A 23,500-nucleotide genomic window follows, 5' to 3' on the forward strand; every position below is an offset into this window, starting at 1 on the left:
TTTTCTGTTAATTCCCCCCTATGAAGCCATTCGGTTCAAGAGCCATTAGGGATGGGCAGCTAATGCTGGCCTATCCAGTGATGCCCACATATCTGACTAAATAAATCAAGGAAAAAAAAACATTCATGAAATTTGTAACTTGCAGGATGTGCATCCTGATTCCTGCCACTGACCATGACGTACCATAACAGTAGTCTCTTTGATCTGGGGGTTGGGCTGAAGTAACTTGCCAAGGCTTGTCTGAAAGCACCTCCCTAGACCCCTATCTCCACTACTTAGGAAAGAGTAGGCCAGTAAGTGCTGCGGACGTCCATCATCAACAGGTTCTGCTGTGTCACAGTCCAGTCTCTAACCTCAAAATATGTCACCATTCCTTCATAAGGGTGGCCAAACCTCTGGATTCCCTATCTACGAGCACTGAGAGCTCTACGAGTACTTCAATTTGGGAATTCCTCTGAATTCAAGAGGGCAATGCATGCTGGAATTACTGACAGTTCATATCCTGAGAATGATGTGTGTGTGTGTGTCCACCATTTCTGTTCTCTAGATTTAATGGGCAACAAATCAGAATCCTGCTTTTAATTCCCCATATTCACTGCAGATGTAAAGATATGCTGATTGTATCACAAACTGAGAAAACACTTTGTGAAATATGTTACTGGAGAGGTCAAATGAGATGAATATGGGCAACTAAATGTATTTGTGAAGAAAACGCGATAAGGTAAGAGGCTAGGAATATGGGGAATCTTAACTCACTACGTGGTTGAACAAAAGTAGAATGCAAAATGTATACAGAGGAACCTCGATTATCCAAAATATCATTTATCCGATTTTCAGATTATCCGAAGGGGATCTCAAGGTCCCGATAGAAATATTACATCAAAGAGCTGTTTCCACCCTGGTCGCATCTTTTGTTTACAGGTACAATGATTAAAAACGAACTCGGCTCACTGAACAGCTGCCGAGAATAGTCCAGGCACTGTCTCTAAATGACTGAACTCCCGCCCTTTCTCTCTCCCCTCACACTTTCCCCGGAGTTCTGCATGGTGATGAACCCTACCCGCGCCCCCCACCCCCCCACCCCCGGCTTCCCCAGATAATCTCTCCAACATTGTCCAGTACAGGACAAAGGTGGAACCTGTCAAAACGTTGCAGTAAAAAGGTTGTGTGTTGGTGACTTACCCCACAAAGGCAACAGCAGTCTTACTGTTGATGTATGTCCCGGGGAGGTTGGGGGCAGACAGGGGGTGGGGGCTTACATGCGGTGTGCTGCTGCCTAGTCTCCTGAACAGGGAGCAGACTTCACAGAAATCTCTGAGCCCCAGAGGAAATCATTTAACTGAATAATCAATTATCCGAACAAAATAGTGCCCGCTCATCTCATTTGGATAATCGAGGTTCCTCTGTGTATTAGTACCAACCCACTTCCTCCCCACAAGCCATTTTTGTTGTTAATATTTCCATCATTGGCTGAGATACTTGGGCCACAGCCTTAATTATATTCACATTGTAGTCCAATCACTTAAGTATGATATGCAAGGTATGATAACTTAGATTTCCTTTAGATGATGCAGAAAGCATTGGTGTTTTACATGTCGTGATCTTTATGATCGTAGGGTATGCCAATGAGGTATCGCTAAAGTTCAATCTATATACTGTAAAAATCATAGCCAGTTTGTACATGAGGCATCTACAGACAGCCATGTGATAAGTGATTGAATTATCTGTTGAAATACATGTTGTTCTGTGCATTATATGAACTCGACTGCTCTTAAATTTGTATATGTCCCTGAGAACAGATTTGGGTCTTGGTTAAACATCTTATCTAAAAAACAGCATCTCCAACAGTGCAGCATTCACTTACTACACTACAGTGTGGAGCCACACTATGTTAAGTCTGGAGTGCAGTTTGATCCCTTCAACATTAATACAAAGTTTAGAATGCTACCACTGAGCCACATCTGACATTGAAGGTCTGAGAATAGGTTTGAGGTAAGCTTTTTTTAGATTAGATTACTTACAGTGTGGAAACAGGCCTTTCGGCCCAACAAGTCCACACCTACCCGCCGAAGCGCAACCCACCCATACCCCTACATATACCCCTTACCTAACACTACGGGCAATTTAGCATGGCCAATTCACCTGACCCGCACATCTTTGGACTGTGGGAGGAAACCGGAGCACCTGGAGGAAACCCACGCAGACACGGGGAGAACGTGCAAACTCCACACAGTTAGTTGCCTGAGGTGGGAATTGAACCCAGGTCCCTGGCACTGTGAGGCAGCAGTGCTAACCACTGTGCCACCGTGCCGCATATATTGCTTTCCATTGATTATAAATTTATTAACAACAGCCCTCCCTTCAGTATTTCCCCAAGCTATAAAAGATATTCACTATTATTAAATGTTAAGGATAAAATGCAAAGGAGGCACCTTCAGACTAAATGAGTTTTGTAACTCAAAAATTGCATTGTTGAAGATTTCTGCCACCTTACTGGAGATGTTTTATCTTCATAACATAACAGTTAACAGGAGGGCTAACACTCTTCCTTCGCTTGGCAGTTTATTAAGTTGACTGCCAAAAAAAACCCACAATTGTCAGTTGCTTAAAATCTATATCAGTTTTGCCATCTCCCACAATCTATATTGATTGCATGTTCAAGAGAGTGGGAAAGTTATGAGGTGTTCCACAGCATAATTGCTCACCAGGTCATGCCAGTGCTGTGTTTAGTCAGCTGGTTAAGATTCTGCTTCATTCATTCTGCTTTCTCACCTCACCACACAAACCTCATCGTCCATTAGCATCATTCGAATGGCAGCTGGTAGAGTTTAAAGTTCAATAATAAAATCTGGAATACAAATCTAATTTCTGAATAGCTATCGTAAAGCCACCATTAATTGTCTGAACAATAATGTACCACTTTCAGGAAGGAAATCTACCATCCTTAATGAGTCTAGCCTCCATGTGCATTGACCAGCAATGTGGTTGATTTTCAACTGCCCTTGTAATGGCCCAGCAAACAGCCACTTAGTTCAAGGGCAGTTAAAGATGCCTAGCCAGCAAGGCCCACACTCCAAGAATGAATAATAAAGAAGAATCAAGTTTACTTAAATTAGATTCCCTACAGTGTGGAAACAGGCCCTTCAGCCCAAACCAACCCTCCAAAGAGTAAACACACCCAGACCCATTTCCCTCTGACTAATGCCCCTTACACTATGGGCAATTTAACATGGCCAATTCACCTGACCTGCACATCTTTGGACTGTGGGAGGTAACCAGAGGAAACCCAGACAGATACAGGGAGAATGTGCAAGCTCCACACAGGCAGTCACCCAAGGCTAGAATCGAACCTGGGACCCTGGTACTATGAGGCATTAGCACTAACCACTGAGCCACCATGCTGCCCCTATCAATTTTTCATTGAACTAAGTCAGTTCTGGCAACATTTTAAAACATAAAAGGGACAGGTTGCATTTACATTATTTACAATTAATATAAATTTTCTATTGGCCTACTATTGGGAGTAAGTGTATTGTTGAAATTATTTTCTCCCAGTATGTGCATAACGCAGGTACTCATACATATCACATTAGAGATGGAGCATTATATGTGACCTTTTAAAAATGCTGATCTCCTCAAATAGGCTGTCTGACCCTCCTATTCATATAGGTGAATAGTTTGAGTCAGACCATACCATTCCGAATGAATTCGGAGGCATCATGTAATGAACATGTACTGAATCAAGTTAGGTGACGACTTACCTGTCACAATGTTTTTTTTATTATGAAGTAATATGCAGCGTTTGTAAGTAGAGAACACAGTTGTCCACTGTTCAGAACCAGCCACAGTAATCCACCAAATATCCATGTTAGACCTAAGATTTTTCTCAATTGCCAGGATAAATAAATTTCAATTTGTCTCCCCATACAGGCAAGTAGCTGGTGTAATACTTCTGGTTATTTGCACCTTGGGATGAGTTGAAATTGGTTCGGTCAGAAAGTTGACCACCTGAGAGGATAAAACGGACTTTTATTTTTGATTTGGAAGACAAAGTATTAATTATTCAGTTTGATCCACTGATATCTAATTAATCCTAGTAATGTAATTCATGATGATTTGAACAGTGACTGTGAAATGATTTTATTTACCAAATGTGAACAAGACTAGCATGAGTGAATAATCAAAGTTAATATGTTGCATTGAAGACGTTGTTAACCTGTTTTATCAAGAGGTGTGTATAAAATTTAAAAAGACTTTCTGAATATAACTGCTTGACATTTCTCTACCTTCCACTTCATGCTAGTTATAATTAATAAAACATCACTGAATTATTGAGAGGCAATGATTTGTTTAAGCTTTGGTTAATGGTTCTGACTTTGAATTTGGATGCTGTGATTGTAACAAGGTTGCCATTAAGTTGACTTAATTTACTTACATTAAACCTAATTCTATTCCGAAATCTATTTTCTTCAAAGGGATGTGATTCATTTGTGAAGATAGCATTTCTGTTTCACAGCTGGAGAATATCTATTTGCAATATAGTATAAAACTCAGTACGCATCCTTTACTGTATAATATAGAATGACGAGAATTCCCAGGATTGGGCTGCAAACATTCATTTTGAGTAATCAACATAATCTGTCTTATTTTTGCCAATATTGGTCCAGATTTGATGGTCACCACCAAAACCATGGTGCTTGGCGCATTACCTTTTAAGAATGTTGCCAACAAGGATCTAAGTTTGTGTGTCTTAGATTTTGTCTTTCTTGTTTTTGTTTGTTTGATTGATTGGTTTATTGATTGACTTGATTGGGTTCCAGTGCAAAGCTAAAATAATCTCCAGATGTCCAGCAAAGTCAATAACCACTCACAATAAAAACCAGAGGAACTGCAGATGTCGTACATCGGAAATCAAAACAGAAATTTGCTGGAAAAGTTCAGCAGGTCTGAGCTATTCTATCAATTTCTCTTCTTGTGCTACTCACAATCATAAAGAGCAAAATAAACATTTGAATGTACACATGGAGTTAAGGTGGAAGCTGAGCTGTCAAGCTGAAAGATAAAATGCGAATTACTTTTCTTAAAATGGAGAAATTTGGTGTTCCATGCATATAACATTTTCTTGGACTAATTGGCTATTGAGCAATTTATATGAACTTAACATGATGTTTAAAACCCAACTAAGATCCTTGTAAATAGCATGTAACTTATTGAAGAGTTTTACGAGTGAAATTAATGACAAATAAGGGAATGCTTTCATCAGTTCAATGATTTCTATTGACTTCAACTCTGCACTCAGTGGAAAAGAGTAGAATCACTGATTGCTCTTTCTGGATCCCCATGTTTTACTTTGCAGATATGAACTTGAGAAGTTGTAGCATTCAAACGAACTTTGATAGTTTTGTTGTGACTATGGCTGCAATATCATGGCCAAAAAAAAGTCCTTTTTTTTCCACATCCAGCCTAAATGCCTAAAGTCAAGGCAGGCTAATATCTGAATTCTCAAGAATTCAGTCAAATCATTTATAGATTACATTGTGTTAGTCTTAGCAAGTATGTAAATCTAGTTTTTGACATTACAGTAATAATTTTTTTTAGATTAGATTACTTACAGTGTGGAAACAGGCCCTTCGGCTCAACAAGTCCACACCGACCCGCCGAAGCGCAACTCACCCATACCCCTACATTTACCCCTTACCTAACACTACGGGCAATTTAGCATGGCCAATTCACCTGACCCGCACATCTTTGGATTGTGGGAGGAAACCGGAGCACCCGGAGGAAACCCACGCAGACACGGGGAGAATGTGCAAACTCCACACAGTCAGTCGCCTGAGTCAGGAATTGAACCCGAGTCTCGGGCGCTGTGAGACAGCATTCCTAACCACTGTGCCACCGTGCCGCCCACAATGTCAAGACTGATGATGGGAGGATCTATGAAGGTGAAATTGGTTGGGATTGATTTGACACAAGAGATTGCCATGTATTTTTTTAAATTTCTTTTTTCTTATAATCTCGTAAATGTTGCCTTCACTGTCTGTACCTGCTTGTCATAATTGGATTGTACAGGCATTCTGTTGTAATGTTGCAGTTCCAAGTGGTGGTGGAACTTCCATATTGGCTTCAAGTAGAATTTTAACTAAAATTTCAAGTAACATTATAAACTTGTAGCAGTGCAGAAGCAACGAAACAATATCCATGTTGAGGTGGTATTGAAGACTAATGGTACGGAAGGGAGATTGGGCATTCACCTGGAAAGTTACAAAACAAGTCATTCTTTTTCAAACAGGAAATGATCAGGGAATTCAGAATCTGACAAGTCTGGCTTTCTTTTACTTTCTTAATGAAGTGACCTAACCTCTGTTACACACCACAAGCCTTTTGATTTGGCGTAAGAATTTTTAACGTTTAACATCACATTAGTTAGTATTGTTCAAGGAAAATTCAAAACTGATCATTTATTGCTCTAGTGTGGTAATCCTGAAATTGCTTCAAAGAAACATTTCCTTGAATTTCAAGATCATTAAATTATGTCAGCTCCTCAATTGTAAATTAATAAACCAAATTGGTGCTGCCACATTTGTTGTGGGAATCTATCATAGTATCTTGCTTTCCATCTGCATGAATTTCTTTATCTACATCTCATTGTTTTCACAATGCTGCTGAATCCACATAATCCAATAAAGTCTTACATCAATGAAAGGGAATGAGAGAGAAGGAGCCTATCATTGTTGATATCATCAAAGTATTATTTTGCTTTTATTCTTTTAGTTGAAGATGAAAGCATTGGAATCTTTTGATTTCATGTGAAATACTTCTGACTTTCGTGTTACGCTCCCGAGTTATTTTCAGTTTATGTAGTGTCCTCTGATGCTGTAACCTTGACTCAAGGCACCTTGTTGATATAAATTATCTAAACTTATTTTATTTTGTGTTAACTGTGAAGTTAAAATATGTAAAATTAATCAGCATATATAATCTTCAATATAAATACATTTTTTTTTTGCTCTGTGTCATCCCTCTAGGCCCCACTAGTAGGAACTTGCATTGGATTGTTCATGATTTGCATTTTTCTGGCTCCATCTCCAACTTGTCAACACTTTATTAGTTAATATAGAATCTAATAAAAGCAGCAAAACGCCCTGAATCAGTAAATCATTATAGCTCTAAGTTGATGGGTGTAGTTATTTTCCTTGCGCTGAACTTTGCTCCGTCTTTAGTGGAAAAGCTGTAAAGGGTAAGAAAATCAATGGGAAAACTGAAACGAGTGCACAAATATATAGCTAATTAACATAGAGGTCACCCAGATTATTTGTTATGATACATTTTCCCATCTGTTTACCTTTTTTGTTTAAATTGTCTTCTAACAATCACCAGGACCCTGAAGAAATCATTGTTGGTAAAAGGATTTTCCAAAACCATACATAAATTCATATAAGAATACAGACTTCCTTAAGTCTACAATTGTATAATAATTATGTTGCTGCACTAGTAATCCAGAGACCTGGACCAATAATTCAATGACTGAGTTCAAATTCTATCACCTCTTATTCTTTCATGGGGCTGTGAGGGGCCAGTATTTAGTGCTCATCTCCAGTCGCCTTTGAGGAGTGGTGATGTGTTCTTGCAACACTGCTCTCTGTCAGGCTGTAGGTTTGCTCGCTGAGCTGGTGGGTTCGTTCTCAGATGTTTTGTCACCATGTTAGGTAGCATCATCAGTGAGTCTCTGGTAAAGCATTGGTATGCTGTCCCGCTTGCTATGTGTGTGTCTAGGTTTGTTTGATAGATGATATCGCTACTGTCCAAGGTCTGAAAATCTTCAACGTTTTTATCACTGACCTTGCTTTCATACTCAGGTCAGGGATGGTAATAATCTCTGATGATTGCCATTCACAGTGACACATGCTAAAGTTCATATGCAGCAAGATATGGACAACATTCATTTGATCTGTAGGTACAAACTAAGAGCAGGATTAGATTGTTCAGCTCACGACCTTGTTCCACCATTAAGTAAGGTTGTGGCTGCTTCAATTGTTGGCTGAACTCCACATTCCTACTACCCCTAATAACCTGTCCCTTCCCTCCTTGCTTGACAAGAACTTATCTACCTTTGTCATAAAAATTCAAGGTCTCTGTTTCCACGACCCTTTCAAGAAGAGAATTCCATAGATTCATGATGCTCTGAGGGAAAGAATACTGTGTAATGTCTGTTTCAAAACTTATTTTTAAACAATGAGCCCTAGTTCCAGATCCTTTCATAAGTGGAAGCATTCTTTCCACATCTATCATGTCAAGACCCATCAGGATCTCCTATGTTTCAGTCAAGTCTTAGTCATCCAAACACCCAGTGGATTTAAGCCAGGCCTGTCCAACCATTCCTCATAAGATAACACAGCTATTTCCAGGTATTATTTGGGTAAACCTTCTCTAAACTGCCTGCAACATATTTACATCCTTTCCTAAATAAGGTGACCAATACTGTGCATCATAATCCCAGTGTCTTATATGATTGAAGGATAATCTCCCTGTTTTTATATTCAGTTCCCTTTGCAATAAATGATGGCATTTAGCTCAGGTTTGGGTTGATAAGTGGTGAATAACATTTCTTCACACAACTGCCAGCCAAATACTATCTGCAAGAGAGAATCTGACAGTCAACCCTTTGCAGTTCAATAGCTTCACTATCACTGAATCCTCCACTCTCTACATCATGGGGGTTGCCATTGACCAGAAACTAAACTGGACCAGTTATTTAAATATTGAAGTCACAACAGTAGGTCAGGTTAGAATTCATGTTGTTAGAAACTCATTCACTGCATTCCACAGCCAACCCATTATCTAGATGTACAAGTCAAATATAATGATATTGTCCCCACTTGAATGGATGGGTGCAACTCCAGCAACATTCAAGAAACACACCACTATCCAAAACAAAGTAGTCCACTTAATTGGCAACCAAAAACCCCTACCTTCAGCATTCACTTTCTGCATAACCAATACACAGTAGCACCAATACGTAGCACCAATAAAATGCATTAAAGCAAATTACTAAGACTCCTTAGATAGCACCTTACAAACCTATCACCTCTTCCAACTAGAAGGACAAGGGCAGCATACGTATGGGAACAACACCACTGACAAGTTCCCCTCCGAGACTCACACCACTCTGACTTGGAAATGTATTGCTGTTCCATTAGCGTTGTTGAGTTAAATGCTGGATCTTCATCACTATCAACCTCATCACTGGACTGCAGTGGTTTAAAACACAGTTTACCACCATCTTCTGAAGGGTGGTTAAGGATGGACAATAAATGGTGGCCTTCCCAGCAACACACTCATTCCGAGAATGGACAAATGCAGTTCAGACGTACCTTTAATGGTAGCGGAATTTGGCTCTTTAAGAAATTTCACTATTCCGAAACAGATATAAAAATTAAAATGAATTTGGATTGTAAACTTCCAAGGTTTAACAATAATCAAGTCTTGTAAAACTGAACAATCTAAAGCACATGCAGCACAATTGCAAAGAGTCTGCACCCACTATTAAAATTGAAATTTTACGAAAATACTATTACACTCTAAATCTTTATGTAATTCTAAATGGTTAAAAAGAGTGGTAAAATAAATTTCTGTTTTCCCAAACTACTGAAAAAACATTTCCTGTATCCTTTTCTTCACACAATTTAAATGTGTTCTTCCTAAATACATTTGCAATTTTGATGTTCAGTTCATTGAGAAAATACTCCTCTGAGGTTCTTAACCATGTGAATTAGTTATAGATAATTACTAATTTTTTGGCTAATCAAATGGTCTAGTATGAAGTAAACAGATCAATTTCAAAGCCCTCAAATGACTATTTCAAACTTTGTTTTGATTGACAGTGAATTTTGAAAAAGCTGGTACAAATGTTAAAAGGCAGTATAGACAAAGTTCTAAACTCTACAACGTTTAGTGCTGTAAGTATTCAAAGAATGCTCAATATATTTTAATATTTAAATCTCCATATGGAGATATGAAGTACATTTTAATGTTACAACAATGGCTAGCTGTAACAACCCAATCAGCTGGCAGAGCACATTGACATTGCAATGCAGTGGGGCAGAGAAGAATAAGAAAAACTTGCATAATAGTTTCCTCCAACATCAAATTCTCAATCATGTAATAATGTTCAGAGGAGATGCCATTAAAGTTGTAAAAGCGCCAGAAGCTAATGATGCTCTGTAAGGCAGAGGCAGACTATTTCTTATTGAAGTAAATGTTAAAAAAAAACAAGTTGCAATAATCTTTTCTGTCCTAAGTAGCAAGTATCTTCAATCCTGACATCAGCAAGAGCTCCAAAGCTTTGAGTTGGTGGAATGATGACAAGTGCAGATGGAAAGATGAATACATGGGATAAACGTCAAGGAAACACAGTTAGTTTACATGCTGAGATAACTTTATCTATTCTGTAGCCCACCAAGCTGCTTATCCTGACAATGTTGAGAAAACAAAACTGGATGGGGCAACAGCAATGTTTGCATTGTAAGTCGAAAAATGTTTCAATGCTTCAAATAATTAGAATCAGAGGGAAAAAAATGAACATTTTGCCATGTAAGGCAGGTTTATAAAAGTAAGTTTTATTGAAAGGGTGGGTTGCGAGGAACACCTGCAAGCGTTAAAGTGTTGCAGAAGGGTTAGAAATGATTTTTAGTGACTTGGGAAAGGTGATGGAAAGCACAGCGAGCAGTAATGGAATTAAGGGAGGGAACAATGCCCAAGAGGCCAGAATTGAAGGAACAAATTTTAGTTGGAATTTTGTAAGGTGAGATGTTAAGAGACAAGCAAGGGCAAGAGAATTTTAACATGAAAGTGAACATTTTTAATCTGAGAGTTGAAAGGTAATATAGTCCGACAAGGATAACAAGTAAGCAGGACTCAGCAGAGGATAGGAGATGTTTGGGAGAGTTTTGGATCAGTTGGACAAGAGTGGGGTCAAAATGAGAGAGTGCTGAAGTAGCTGAATCTAGAAGTCACATCAGCATCAATGAAGATTTCAGCAATAGAAGGACTGAGCTGAGGATGGACAGTCATGAAAATGGTCAAGTGATGGGGAGGAGCTTGGCTCAGGTTTGAATATGATGCTAAGACTGCAAGCAGCCATATTCAGATTGAGACCACAATCATGGAGGAGATGAAAACAGCAGTTGGTGTCTGGGTTTTTTTGTCTGGCCCTAAAGCAATGATTTTGGAGAGCAGTGTTAAACTGGAGAAAATTGCACAGCATCCAAGTATGAGCTAGTGAAAGATCCAGCTGACAACATCAAGGCAATGGCACAGCCAAGCGAGATGCTGGAGCTTGGTGTCGTTAGTAGATGAATGAATATCAATGTCAGATCTGTGGATATGAAGGAATTGCACAAAGTACAGGAAGCCAATGAACCATGAGTGCAGGGGCATTCATGTATTGAGGTAAGGAAGAAACATACACTATGGGATTGAAGATCAAGTACTTTTATTACTATCATCCAATTTAGATTGTGAGGTGTTGCACTTTTCTAAAGCAAGTCAGGCCAGGACTTATACACTTTCTGGTAAGGTCCTGGGAAGTGTTGCCGACCAAAGAGACCTTGCGGTGCAGCTTCATATTAAAGTTGCAAAAAGGCATTTGCAGTGCTTGCCTTTATTGGTCAGTGTATTGAGTGTAGGAGTTGGAAGGTCATGTTGCAGCTGTAAAGGACATTCATTAGGCCATTTTTGGAATGCTGCATTCCATTCCGGTCTCCCTGCTATAGGAAAGACAATGTGAAACTTGAAAGGGTTCAGAAAAGATTTACAAGGATGTTGCCGGGCCTGGAGGGTTTGAGCTATGGTGAGAAACTAAATAGGCTGCGGCTATTTTTCTTGAAGCATTAGAGGCCGTATATAGGTTTATAAAGTCATGAGGGGCATGAATACAGTAAATAGCCTAGGGTAGGGAAACCCAAAACTAGCGGGCATAGGGTTAAGGTGAGAGGAGAAAGATTTAAAAGGATCTAAGGGGCAGCTTTTTCATAAAGAGGGTGGTACATGTATGGAATGAGCTGCCAGAGAAAGCAGTGGAGGCTGGTGCAATTACAACATTTAAAAGGCATCTGGATGGATACTTGAATATGAAAAGTTTAGAGGGATATGGGCCAAATGGAACTCAATTAATTTCGGTTATCTTGTTGACATGGGCAAGTTGGGCTGAATGGTCTGTTTCTGTGCTGTACATTTCTATGACTGTATCTCAGCCCCAGTATTAAACCCTGTGTTAAACCTTCAAAACCAATGTGCACAACTTTGTACTGTTAGCAAAAACAGCCACTTACTCCATTGCTCACCATTTTGTGTTAATAACGGGGTGGTGGGGGGGGGGGGCGGGGTTGCAGATAGCAACAGGTATCAAGGTTCCCTCTGTGTCTCCGTGTAACTTGAATGAAAGTGTTATATTGACTGGTTTAATTGACGTGGTGCAATGTCTGACTGCACTTAGTCACTATTGAAAGACAGCATATATAATATTGGTGTAATGCAAGGAACGAGGTGTCAGGGCTTTATTAATAGCCCACCTAGATATTAAACTATTCCCAAAACCAGGATTCAGGTGTGAATTTGGGGAGATTGTAGTTCAGACTTGTAATTTGTTTCAGCTTAATTAATTCTTCATACAATATGTCAAGACTGGAGCAGAACTTATTTAAATAGCTGTATTTATTTTATTTCTGATGGAACAATTTCAGAGATATCAGCTTTCAAAAATCAATCACCCTGTGCTCTTTTTTTCTGGCAGCATTTTATTAAATCAGAATATTTTCCATGGGCAAGTCAGAAATGGGAAAGGTATTAGAGGTTGTTTTCCCCTAAATTTTCCATCCTACATGTATAAGTTCAAATGCTTCATATGCAAAACTAGATTTGATTATCTAGAACTCTAAACTAACTGACGCATGCATATTATCCTGTGATGGACTTTGTCTCAGTTGTCTGTAATGAATTAGATGAAACTGCATCTTGAAACAAGAGCAGCTTTATAGTAAAAATGCCACAAAAGTACTGGAAACATTTAGATTAGGCAGCTCTTCAGAAAGGAGAGAACAACAATTCTGTCTAAGTGTTTCTAGCATTTGTCAGGCAGTACAGTGGCTCAATGGTTAGCACTGCTGCCTCACAGTGTCAGAGATCTGAGTTCAGTTCAGCCTAAAGTGACTGTCTGTGTGTAGTTTGCACATTCTCCCTGTGGGTTTCCTCTGGGTGTTCCAGTTTCCTTCCACAGTCCAAAGGTTAGGTGGATTGGCCATGCTAAGAATTGCTCTATGGTATGCATAGTTATGGGAATGGGGTGGTGGAGGGGAGTTGAGTCTGGGTGAAATGCTCTTTGGAGCACTGGTGCAGACTTGATGAGCTGAATGGCCTTGTTCTACACTATTATGATTCTATGGTTTCCTGTATTCATTTCAGATTTCGGACAACTGCAATTTTTAAAATTTGTTTTGGTTGCTCCTGAAATTTTATTCCCTGTAAGATCATTAATCTAAATTTCACTGGTTGGCATAGATAGTAGAGGAGTTTTACAGATTACTTACAGTGTGGAAACAGGCCCTTCGTCCCAACAAGTCCACACTGACCATCCGAAGAGCAATCCACCCATTCTCTGACATTTACCCCTTCACCTAACACTACGGGCAATTTGGCACAGCCAATTCACCTAACCTGCACATTTTGTGTTACATAGAAACAGGAGTAGCCCATTCAGTCTGCTCCACCATTCAGTTTGATCAGGGCTGATCCTCCGTAAGACCACAAGAAATAGGATCAGAAGTAAGCCATTTGGTCCCTCAAGCCTGCTCCACCATTTGATAGAATATCTGACACTCCTAATACCCATTTGCTGCCTTTTCCTCACAACCCTACAGTCCCCGACTGATAAAGAATCCATCTCAGCCTTAAATTTCCACGAGGACTCTGCCGCCACAGTTCTCTTTGGCAAGGAGTTCCAAAGAAACACAACCCTCAGAAAGAAGAAATTCCTCCTCATGTCAGTTTTAAATTGACTCCCCTTAATTCTGATCTGAAACCATCCTGAACAGAATGTGATTATTGCAATGCAGAGAGTGTATCACATGGTCTGCTATTTGGTATCATAAAATTCCTTTTGCCTTAAGCAATTCATCATGAAAACAGAAAAGGAACTTATAGAAATAACATGCTGCAAACCCCAGGTAAGTGCGCATTTAGCCTACAAAACCTATTGGCAAAAGTACAGCGATATGACTTAGACATCTGCTGCAAATGTGTCAAAATGATCATCTCAGATAAGCTGAGCTGATTGCCAAACCCAACAAGGTGGAACACGTTCCACTGGCTCTACAAGCCAACAGCATGGACGTCAAGGTGAGCAAATGTGTTCCACATTGATCTAGTGCACTCTGGTCAATGTAAATGCATCCAGCTTCAATTGGAAACAGCAACAATCCACATCTAAAGCACTGTAGAAAGTTAGCTTTGCAATGTGACCTATACAGTAAAGGGAGTGCCAGACACATGCATATTTTAACCTTATAGAGATGAGCTCTGTACCTCCACAGGCACTTACGAAGAAAATCAAGTACCTGTGCCCAAAGCTCTCCACCAAGGTGTTTTGCTACAACTACTCCAAGGACATATGGGTATAGAGTGGATGAGACAACTCGCACAAGACACAGTCTATTGGTCAGGGATTATTAATGACACTGAAAAGTCAAAGGAAGATGTGTGAGGCATGCCAAAGCTAGAGCACTGTAGAGAACCTCTACACTCACTGGAATTTCCATCAGTTCCTTGGTCCAAAATTGAAATTTATGAATGGACCTCTCATATTAGAGTTGACCTTTCTCTGCACCTTCTCTGTAGCTGTAACATTATATTCTGAGTTCTGTTCTGTTACCCGAATGTACTTATGTAAGGTGTGATTTGTCTAGTTAGCATTTGCGCACTATCTCTGTATATGTGCCAATAATAAATCACCTCGAATGGAATGACTGCATTTCAATCCCTGATTACTTACCCACATTTTCAGTAGTCAGGTAAAGAGCACTTCAGGTTTAACTATGGCAAACAGTTTGAGCCCCATATTCGATTTGTTCAGTGCATTTGAAGAAATCATTTCTGACAATGGTAGCAAAATACAGGCAGATCCTGTGGACAAGTGACATCTGACCATATTACCCCAGAACAAATGGTCTGCTCCATTAATTTTTTGTCAGTATGCTATACCTCAGAGCTACACTTCGAGATATGGGATTATTTTTGTTAGCATAGATCATGTTCAAAAAGTAAGAAAACAATTTGGCAAAGCCATCAACTGTCCACAATCTCTGAGAATCAGGGTACACTTCTCAACAAACAAGTGGTCGGAGATGATATAAGACCAGCATTCAGATGTGGATTTTTCCCGGCAACAAGTAAGGTAAAAGATCACCTTTCACAATGATAACATATTTACTTAGAGGTTTTGAAAGTGCGTACTGATCCAGGTCTTAGATGACACACAAGAATGGCACCAACACTGAGGAAGAAGAGATGACAACTAATGGACATCTACAATGAGCCAACCTGAAAGGACACACCCACATCACGACAGTGTTATGGGTTAGGGCCAGGATGACAATCAACAGACTCATGTATATGTAGACCAAGCATGGTTAAGGAAAAAATCCACACTTCAAAACATTTGCACGATTTAACAAGGTTCCTAAACTGCTGAACTCAGCCTTCTGTACATGTATAGTTTACAGTTTCAATCTGTCCACTGCTAATATAAAGAAATGTGTGAATATTCTCACTTATAGCACACAATAGCTTTCTTTGAGAAGAAAAGAACAATGATTTATTATTATCTTTGCAATGTTGTCCCTTCAAGAGCTCAACAAGCAAATGAGCCAAGTCATGAATGCTATTATTGTTGTGTTATTATTATTATGTTACTCCATAGCACTCTAGGCACAGGTTGTGTCTGGGGAATACTGTGAATTGTATCTATTAATTTAACTGTAAATAAGACCTCTTCAAATGAACAATATTCAGATACCTTATTCAGATATTATGGTAGAGAATTACAATACTGTCCAGTTTTAAGAAGGTTGTCATAAAGTAAGTTGAAACTGACAATTTCTTCTGCTCCCTACTGTTATACAGTATTCTTAATCTTTCATCATGAATTTCGTTATTTCACAAGAGATGTTAATACGAGCTCTTACCTACTTGTTGACTGTCAAAAGGTTCGGGTAGCCATTTTTGATCTGCTTTGTCTAATGATATACATATAACTCAGAATTCCTGATGGCATTCCTCCTTTCATTTCCTCAACAATAATATCTTGAAGTTCAGTGCAGTAATGGGAAATTTAACGCATTTAATCATTTTGAAAAGTGAGCTTTTTCATAAAGTTATTTTTCAATCTTCCATCATTCTTCATCTTCATTGCATTTTGCATGCTGGCATTTAGTTAGTAAGAAAAATATAATTGAGATTATGGTAGCTAGCCTGCAAAGACCTTCAGAAGCATTTAATGATTGGTAGTGCACCTAGTCTGGTCTACATGTCTTCAGATCCATAGGAGTATAATTGACTCTTAATTGCGTTCTGAGTAATTAGGAATGACAAATAAGTGTTGTCCAAGCAGCAAAAGCTGTACCCCTTGAATTGAAAGAAGATTGCTGTACATGTCATGTAAGTACACCCACTATATATTTTAGGTGAGAGCTCCGGAATTTAAATTCAGTGACACTGCAGGAATAGTGATATATTTCGAAGTCGGGCTGGTGTGTAACTTTATTGCTGGTGGTGGTGGTCCCCACCACCTAGTTGCCCATAACCTTCCAAGTGATCGAGTTTGTCGTGTTAGAAGATGCTGGCAAAAAAGTTTTGTTACAGCAGTGCGTCTTGTAGATCAGTGATTTCCAACCGCTTCAGTAACATGCCACAGTATGCACCCACTTGTTTCACCTGAATTGATTAATTATTGATGTGAATTTACTTGTATTTGCAATGGTTATGAGCTTACTGGGAAGGTTTGCAACATAATGCATACAACCAGCTACAGCAGGATCCCATTCATTTGTATTCAAATCCACGGGAAAAGAGTATGCAGCCTTGGAGCACAGACACATTTTCAAAACCCACTCAACTCAACCATTTCTAATGATTCATGGTCTTAAATATGTTCCATGCACTGCATAGAGTTCAAGGGTCTGAATTTCGGAGATGGCATTTCATATTTGTAACTTCTTAAAGTTATTATTTTTCATTAAATTATTGTACAGATGCATGACTGAAATATAATGAATCAGAGCAAATGCAAAGTGGAGTAAATGGCAATTTACTGGGTTCGTGGAAATCCTCAGTGCTGGTGTGTGCTGAGCTTATTGATCCTAGGAGAAGTACAGAGATACTGATCAAGATGGATCACTGTTTGGTTGACATGGATTTTGATTACCTTTGTTCAGATTTCACAGCACACTTGGACTGTTTTCTTGGCACACTGGTTGGGGGTGGGGGTGGGGGGGGAGTACGCAAAGCAATCACATTGCACCAGTAACGAAGGGAGTACATGTTTCATTTGGTAAATGGGCTAATGATCAAGGGGCTGCTTTGGCATGAATGGTCGTGAACTTATGAATGTCGGAGCTGTTGCCCAGGCAAGGGGAAGGAACTCTGTAACAAATCTGACTCTGCCGTGTGACATGAAGATTTCAGTTCCCAAGCTGCAATTTGGACAGCACCAGTTTTTACAGTAATTCTTGGGATATGGATGTCACTGGGAAGGCCAATATTTATAGCTCATCCCTAACTGCCCTAGAGAAGGACGTGAAAAGTCATCTCCTAAACTACTACACTCCATGTGGTTGTGTACATGTACAGTGCTGTTAGGAAGGAGTTCTAGAATTTTAACCTATCATTCAGTTAAGGAATGGTGATATAGTTTCACGTCAAGAGGGAGTATGCACTTGGGGAGACCCTTGCAGATAGTGGTACTTCTGTAGTTACAGGATTTATTTGACTCATTCAAATACATTTGTGATAATTGGTGAAATCCTGCATCCATCTTTCTCTCTCTCTCTCTCCCTCATTTGCGCTCTGTCTCTGGAGATTTGATAGATGTTCATTGATGGTAATGCCTTTGAATGTCAGGGGGATGACAAAAAAATAAGCATGGATTTTTAACTGATAGGTTGTATATGATTGAAAACTTGAAGAAAGCCACTAGCATACTGTCTGCATGAACTTTCAACTTTGATGAAGTTGCACAAAAAGTTATTTTATGATTACATAACTAATTAGGAGGGAGACAGAATTAGAAATAAAGAATTCTTCAGTTGTGGGATGTGACATGGTATTCCCCAACCATCAGTACTGAGACATCAGCGACTGAAATGGACATGTATGTGCTCCCTACTCTGAGCCATGATTTTCCAGGTTCACACCTGCTCCAGAGGTGTGTAATAACATCTGCGAACAGTTTGATTAGAAAGTAACTATCCAGATGACATGAATTTTGAAAAACCAATGGCAGCAAAAGTTACAAATGCAAACAAACTGACAAAGGGGCTTGGCAAAGTGGTGGCGTTCACTGTGGGAAGCATGAGCTCTTTTACTTTGGATCTCAAAGGGATGTATTGAATCCTTCATGCTTCAAGGCCCTGAGTGACACAGAAACAAATAAATTCAGGTACCTATATAGAGAAATTACAAAAGCTACTCATAAGATTAAAAAAAAAGAATCCTCATAGAGTGTTGACCTGATGTGCATATCCTTTCTCTCTATTAAGCATTGGAATAAATGAGTGTAAAAATCAAAATTACCACAATGGCTGTGAAAGGCACAAGCCCAAATATCCAAATGCAAGATGCTTCATGTAATAAACAGTAGCTAGGCCTAAGTATGATGAGTTAGAAGTTGTTAGACATCAACTGACCAGAAGATGACATCTCAGTGTCCTAAGCCAGATAGTTATGTCACTCCAGTATCAGTCCGAATTGCAAGAGACTACAAGTATTTTCGTTCTCTTGAACTTTTTAGGTGCAACCAAAATCCTCATGGTCAAAACATAAAGCAGAACTGCCATTATGCTGCAGGTACTTCAAGCTGCAGATGCGAACCAATTGAGGCAGTTTGTTTCATGATATATTTATCTGGAAACTAACAGCATTCAGTAGAGGCCATTCAAGACCTTCAGACTCATGAGCTGCAAACTGAACGAACTAGTAAACAGAACGTGCAGAAAACGTAGAACTGACCTGCTTTGGATTTATGGGCTAGATATTTGATACTTTTATTCCAAACAATATGTTGTGGGCTGATGTTTAAATCATGTTACCATACTGTTTTCTCTTTCTGTTTTGTCTAACTATGCTGCAAACTCCCAGCTAAGGTGACAAGCACTCACCTGCTTCCAGACATCTGCTAGTGACACTTCAAAAATAGCTCCAAGGGGGTGGGGAAGGTGGCCTTTATTTACTCTCCCCTCTCATTCTGATAATCAGAACATGCAACAAGTGCATTTAAACGTTGTTAATAATTACACTTAAGTATATGCAGACCCTCACCTGGAGCCAAACAAAACTATGGTCTTCATAATATTATTTCATGCCAGCTGTACCATTAGACGATTATGTCCATTAAAAAAATCCTAATATGCTTTCTGATAAATTCACTACTTAAGAAGTATAGTTAATTACTTTTGTAATGTAGGAAACTCAAATCACCTTATACACAGGCACACAACACCAAGTTGTACTTACTACATAATTCATTTTAGAAATAATTAACAACTAACAGTCAGAAAAGTCCAAATGTAAAGGAGTAATTTTAAAGTTTTCCTCTGAATCGAGTGGATGGGATTGCATTTGAAAATGCCATTGAATATCTCCCATCAACTAGTTCAGTAATCATTTAAGTTATGCAGTAAATTTGTCTGTAGTTTATCAAGCAGTAAAATTAGCATCCCTGTTCTTGGAACTATGGTGCATATGACACTGAGAGAATTTGAATTCTTATATTTTAGATTGGATTAGATCTAAACTGGTATCTTGAACATCTTCACATTTCATGAACTTAGATCATTTTTGAGTGTTTAGTACTTAATTGATTCTCTTTCTTCTAGAAGTTGATTCATCAGTTGGTTCAGGTCTGGGGACTGGCGCCATTGTTGGCATCCTTATTGTCGTCTTCCTCATCTTGCTCGTTGCTGTTGATGTCACCTGCTACTTCATTAATAAGTGTGGCCTGCTGATGTGCATTGCTGTTAATTTCTGTGGGCAGCCTGGTCCAGGATCCAAGGGAAAGGACATGGAAGAAGGAAAAGCTGCTTTCTCGTAAGGAATTTAAGCCTTTAACTTTTCAGAAACACAATATGTTGTAGCAGCAAAGTTAATGTGTTTTTAGTAATTGGTGTATCGCTGTGCTGACTAGATCATCTGGGTTTCAAGCCAGTCCTGTCAATAATTGTGAAACCATGTTGACACATCACGTGGCTCAGTGGTTAGCACTGTTGCCTCACAGCACCAGAAACCTGAGTTCAATTCCCGCCTCGAGCAACTGTGTGGAGTTTGCACATTCAGGTCCGCTCCTTTTTCTTTAGTTCTTCCTGTGTCACTTGTCGTGCTCAGATCAGTTGATGCATACTGTTTAATTAGTCCTGCTAGTTCATGCATTGATTAATTCATTAATCATAGTCACTTGACCTCATACATACACAGTGGTGTGCTCTTTAACAGTCTGTTGTTAGCTTCTTTCTAAATGGACATCTGCCAAACGAGCCAGCCACTTCACCCATTAATTAGAACTCCAGAGTTAATTCATTTTTATATTTCATGCTAAATATATTCTGCTTTTTGTTACATTTTGACTATCGGTACAGTTTGGATACTCTTTCCTTTCTCCTGTTCATATCATCAGCCCTTGAGACAATGGCTAATTTAAACCATGCAAGCAGTATTCTCTCAGTGAAGTTCACATCTAACATTTGCTTTTCAAATATCCCATATAAAATGCAATTGGTCGTTAAAACTTACCTGCCAATATGAAAAATGGCATCTTACATTTGTTTACAGGAAAGACGAATCAAAGGAGCCGATTGTGGAGGTACGGACTGAGGAAGAACGAACTCCCAATCATGATGGTGGAAGCCAAACTGAACCCAATGAAACCACACCACTGACAGAGCCTGAGTAAGTTGCCACGTGTTTGAGAATGTGGCTGTTTTGTACTATGATTTCGGCTGGTTCTTTTGCTTTACCTTTCAGTTCATATGGTTGGTGGATCATTTCTGCTTGCCTTTTAACTCCTGTGAATCCTGTGAGCTATTGTGCGGTGCTCAGTCTATTTGCCTCGTGTTTTCCTGATAGTGCTTACCCACCAGAATTACTTTATCATAATTTAAAGGACGAGGCCAAAATCAGAGAAGTTAAGATCCACAAATAATTTGCTAATGAATTTTAGCCATTCATGAATTTTTAGGAATCACTAAAAGTTTACAAATATAGTTAAAGATGAATTTTGTCAAAATTGAGAGAAATGTAGCAAATTTCCATTCGACAGATATTAATAAAATAACCTTTAACTTTCTCAGTAAAATTCTGACCTCTATTTATGATTGGCTACATATGCATGAATATTGGTGGGGAAGAAGAAAGCTTGTTTTATTTTACACTTAATAAGCAGCACTGTGATGTTCTTAACACGGTCACGCACTTACTGTAATTCAAAACCTGAATGTGAAATTTTTAAGAAGACTCATTGTGAATTTTGATTTGATTTATTTGAGAGGTTCAGGCAACCAATTAACCTTGTGACTTACAACAGGCTGCAATAAGTTCAGAATTATTAAAGCTTAAGTCACTTCCTGTCAGTTTCTATAACATCCGAGTCATTTATTATGCTGGTTAAGGATGTTATTGGAACACAGTTCTACTTTCAAACCCAATATATGGTGCTATTTAATGTTACATGTTGCATACGTGACAGCATGATATGGTTGTTTTGTGTGCTTTTGCTTCTTTCTGTCACTATTGCTATATTGTCTATTCTATCCATTTTCTACTCCTGTTGTCCTCACAGGCATGCAGCAGATACCCAGGCTACTGTCGAAGACATGTTGCCTTCTGTCACCACAGTAACCACTAACTCTGACACTATCACTGAAACTTTTGCCACTGCTCAAAACAGTCCAACGAGTGAAACGACAACACTCACTTCCAGTGCTGCACTCCCAGCCTCAACCACACCTGAGCCATCACCAGCTTCAGCTGCTCCACCTCACTCACCCAAGGCAGCTGTAGCATCACCTACTTCACCTTCCACCAAGTCTCAAACCGAGACCGCTCCCGTTGTTGCGCCCCTTGTTGATCTTAGTGATGCCCCAGTCTCTGTTTCTGCAACTCCTGCTTCTGCCCCAGTCTCGGTTTCTTCGCCGCCTTCTTCCACCCCAACCTCCAGTAATCCAGTCTCAAACGTCAATTCCAACCAAGCCTCTGCCCCACCAGTTGCCGGAGCAGCAGAGGAGGTGACAAAAGGTCCTGCCAATAACAAATCCGGTCCAGTTCCCAGCCCCGGAAACCCAGCCAGTCCCCCGGCTACATCGGCACAGCAGCAACCCAAGCCAGAAGCTCCAACGACTACCAAGAGCCCAGAAATAGAAGCTGCAAAACCTAACCTAGTGAAGAGTCCTGTGGAGCCAACAAATAACTCCACCAGTGTGAAGAATGAGGCTGCTACAGACAGCAGCAAAAAACCCTCCCAGGGTGAGGACTTTCCAGTTGACGGAGGGACCTTCAAGACCTCAGACATTGACCTTGCAAAGGATGTTTTTGCAGCTCTTGGCACTTCTTCTCTTCCCACTATGGCTGGTGGGAAAGCTGCTGACCTTGCTCCTTCCATTGCAGACGCCGCTTTACCATCTGCTCCGGCAAAGGAAGAGTATGGGCATTTTTCACACTAATGCTACTTGCTTGTCACTGTGTCTTTGTTGTGATGCAGCTCTGCTTTCATGTCCTTTCAGCTCCTGCATAAAACCTGGTCACTGAGATAAGGCAATTCAAAGGCTACTTTCTTAATTTTTTTTAAGGTGGTATCTTGCTTTAACTTGCTAGGTGAAAAGGCTAATGTTACAGGACATTTAGGTATTGCAGATCATATGAAGTTAGTGGCATTGTTTCATTAAAGGAAAACTTTGAATTAAATTTTGCAGACCATTCCAATTAAACAACATCTTATTGTACTTATTTACCTTTTTTACAAAAAAATTCAAACTGAATCTCCTTCCAATTGAAACGTTATGTGAATTTAACTCTCTTAAGTTGTGCAGGACAAGGAATGTTTGTATTGGCAGTGTATTTAGTTGATGTTTTACATAGATTTGTGGTTCAAGCATGCTGGATTGAAGAGGTCAATGAACATAATATGATTAGCAGTGACGATTACAGTTTGAGTTGGAGCAGCAGCCAAACATCCTACAGAGGTTAA

At 39.5% G+C, this 23,500-nt stretch overlaps 1 protein-coding gene across 7 annotated transcripts in view; it reads left to right on the forward strand.

The window, feature by feature from the left end:
• LOC132829640 (neural cell adhesion molecule 1-like) overlaps positions 1-23,500 on the forward strand; it is a 509,764-nt gene that overhangs the window by 478,828 nt on the left and 7,436 nt on the right. For 4 of the 7 annotated variants that reach the window (XM_060846966.1, XM_060846968.1, XM_060846969.1 and 1 more), the window contains 2 exons: positions 20,142-20,352; positions 21,091-21,207. In XM_060846966.1, coding sequence (XP_060702949.1) covers positions 20,142-20,352; positions 21,091-21,207 — 328 coding nt within the window. Of the gene's footprint in view, positions 1-20,141; positions 20,353-21,090; positions 21,208-22,096; positions 22,474-22,551; positions 22,955-23,500 lie in introns of all 7 variants that reach the window. The other 3 variants (XM_060846967.1, XM_060846970.1, XM_060846974.1) reach the window with 2 other exon arrangements.

This window comes from Hemiscyllium ocellatum, chromosome 29 (assembly GCF_020745735.1).
Source record: "Hemiscyllium ocellatum isolate sHemOce1 chromosome 29, sHemOce1.pat.X.cur, whole genome shotgun sequence".
Classification (NCBI taxonomy): domain Eukaryota; kingdom Metazoa; phylum Chordata; class Chondrichthyes; order Orectolobiformes; family Hemiscylliidae; genus Hemiscyllium; species Hemiscyllium ocellatum.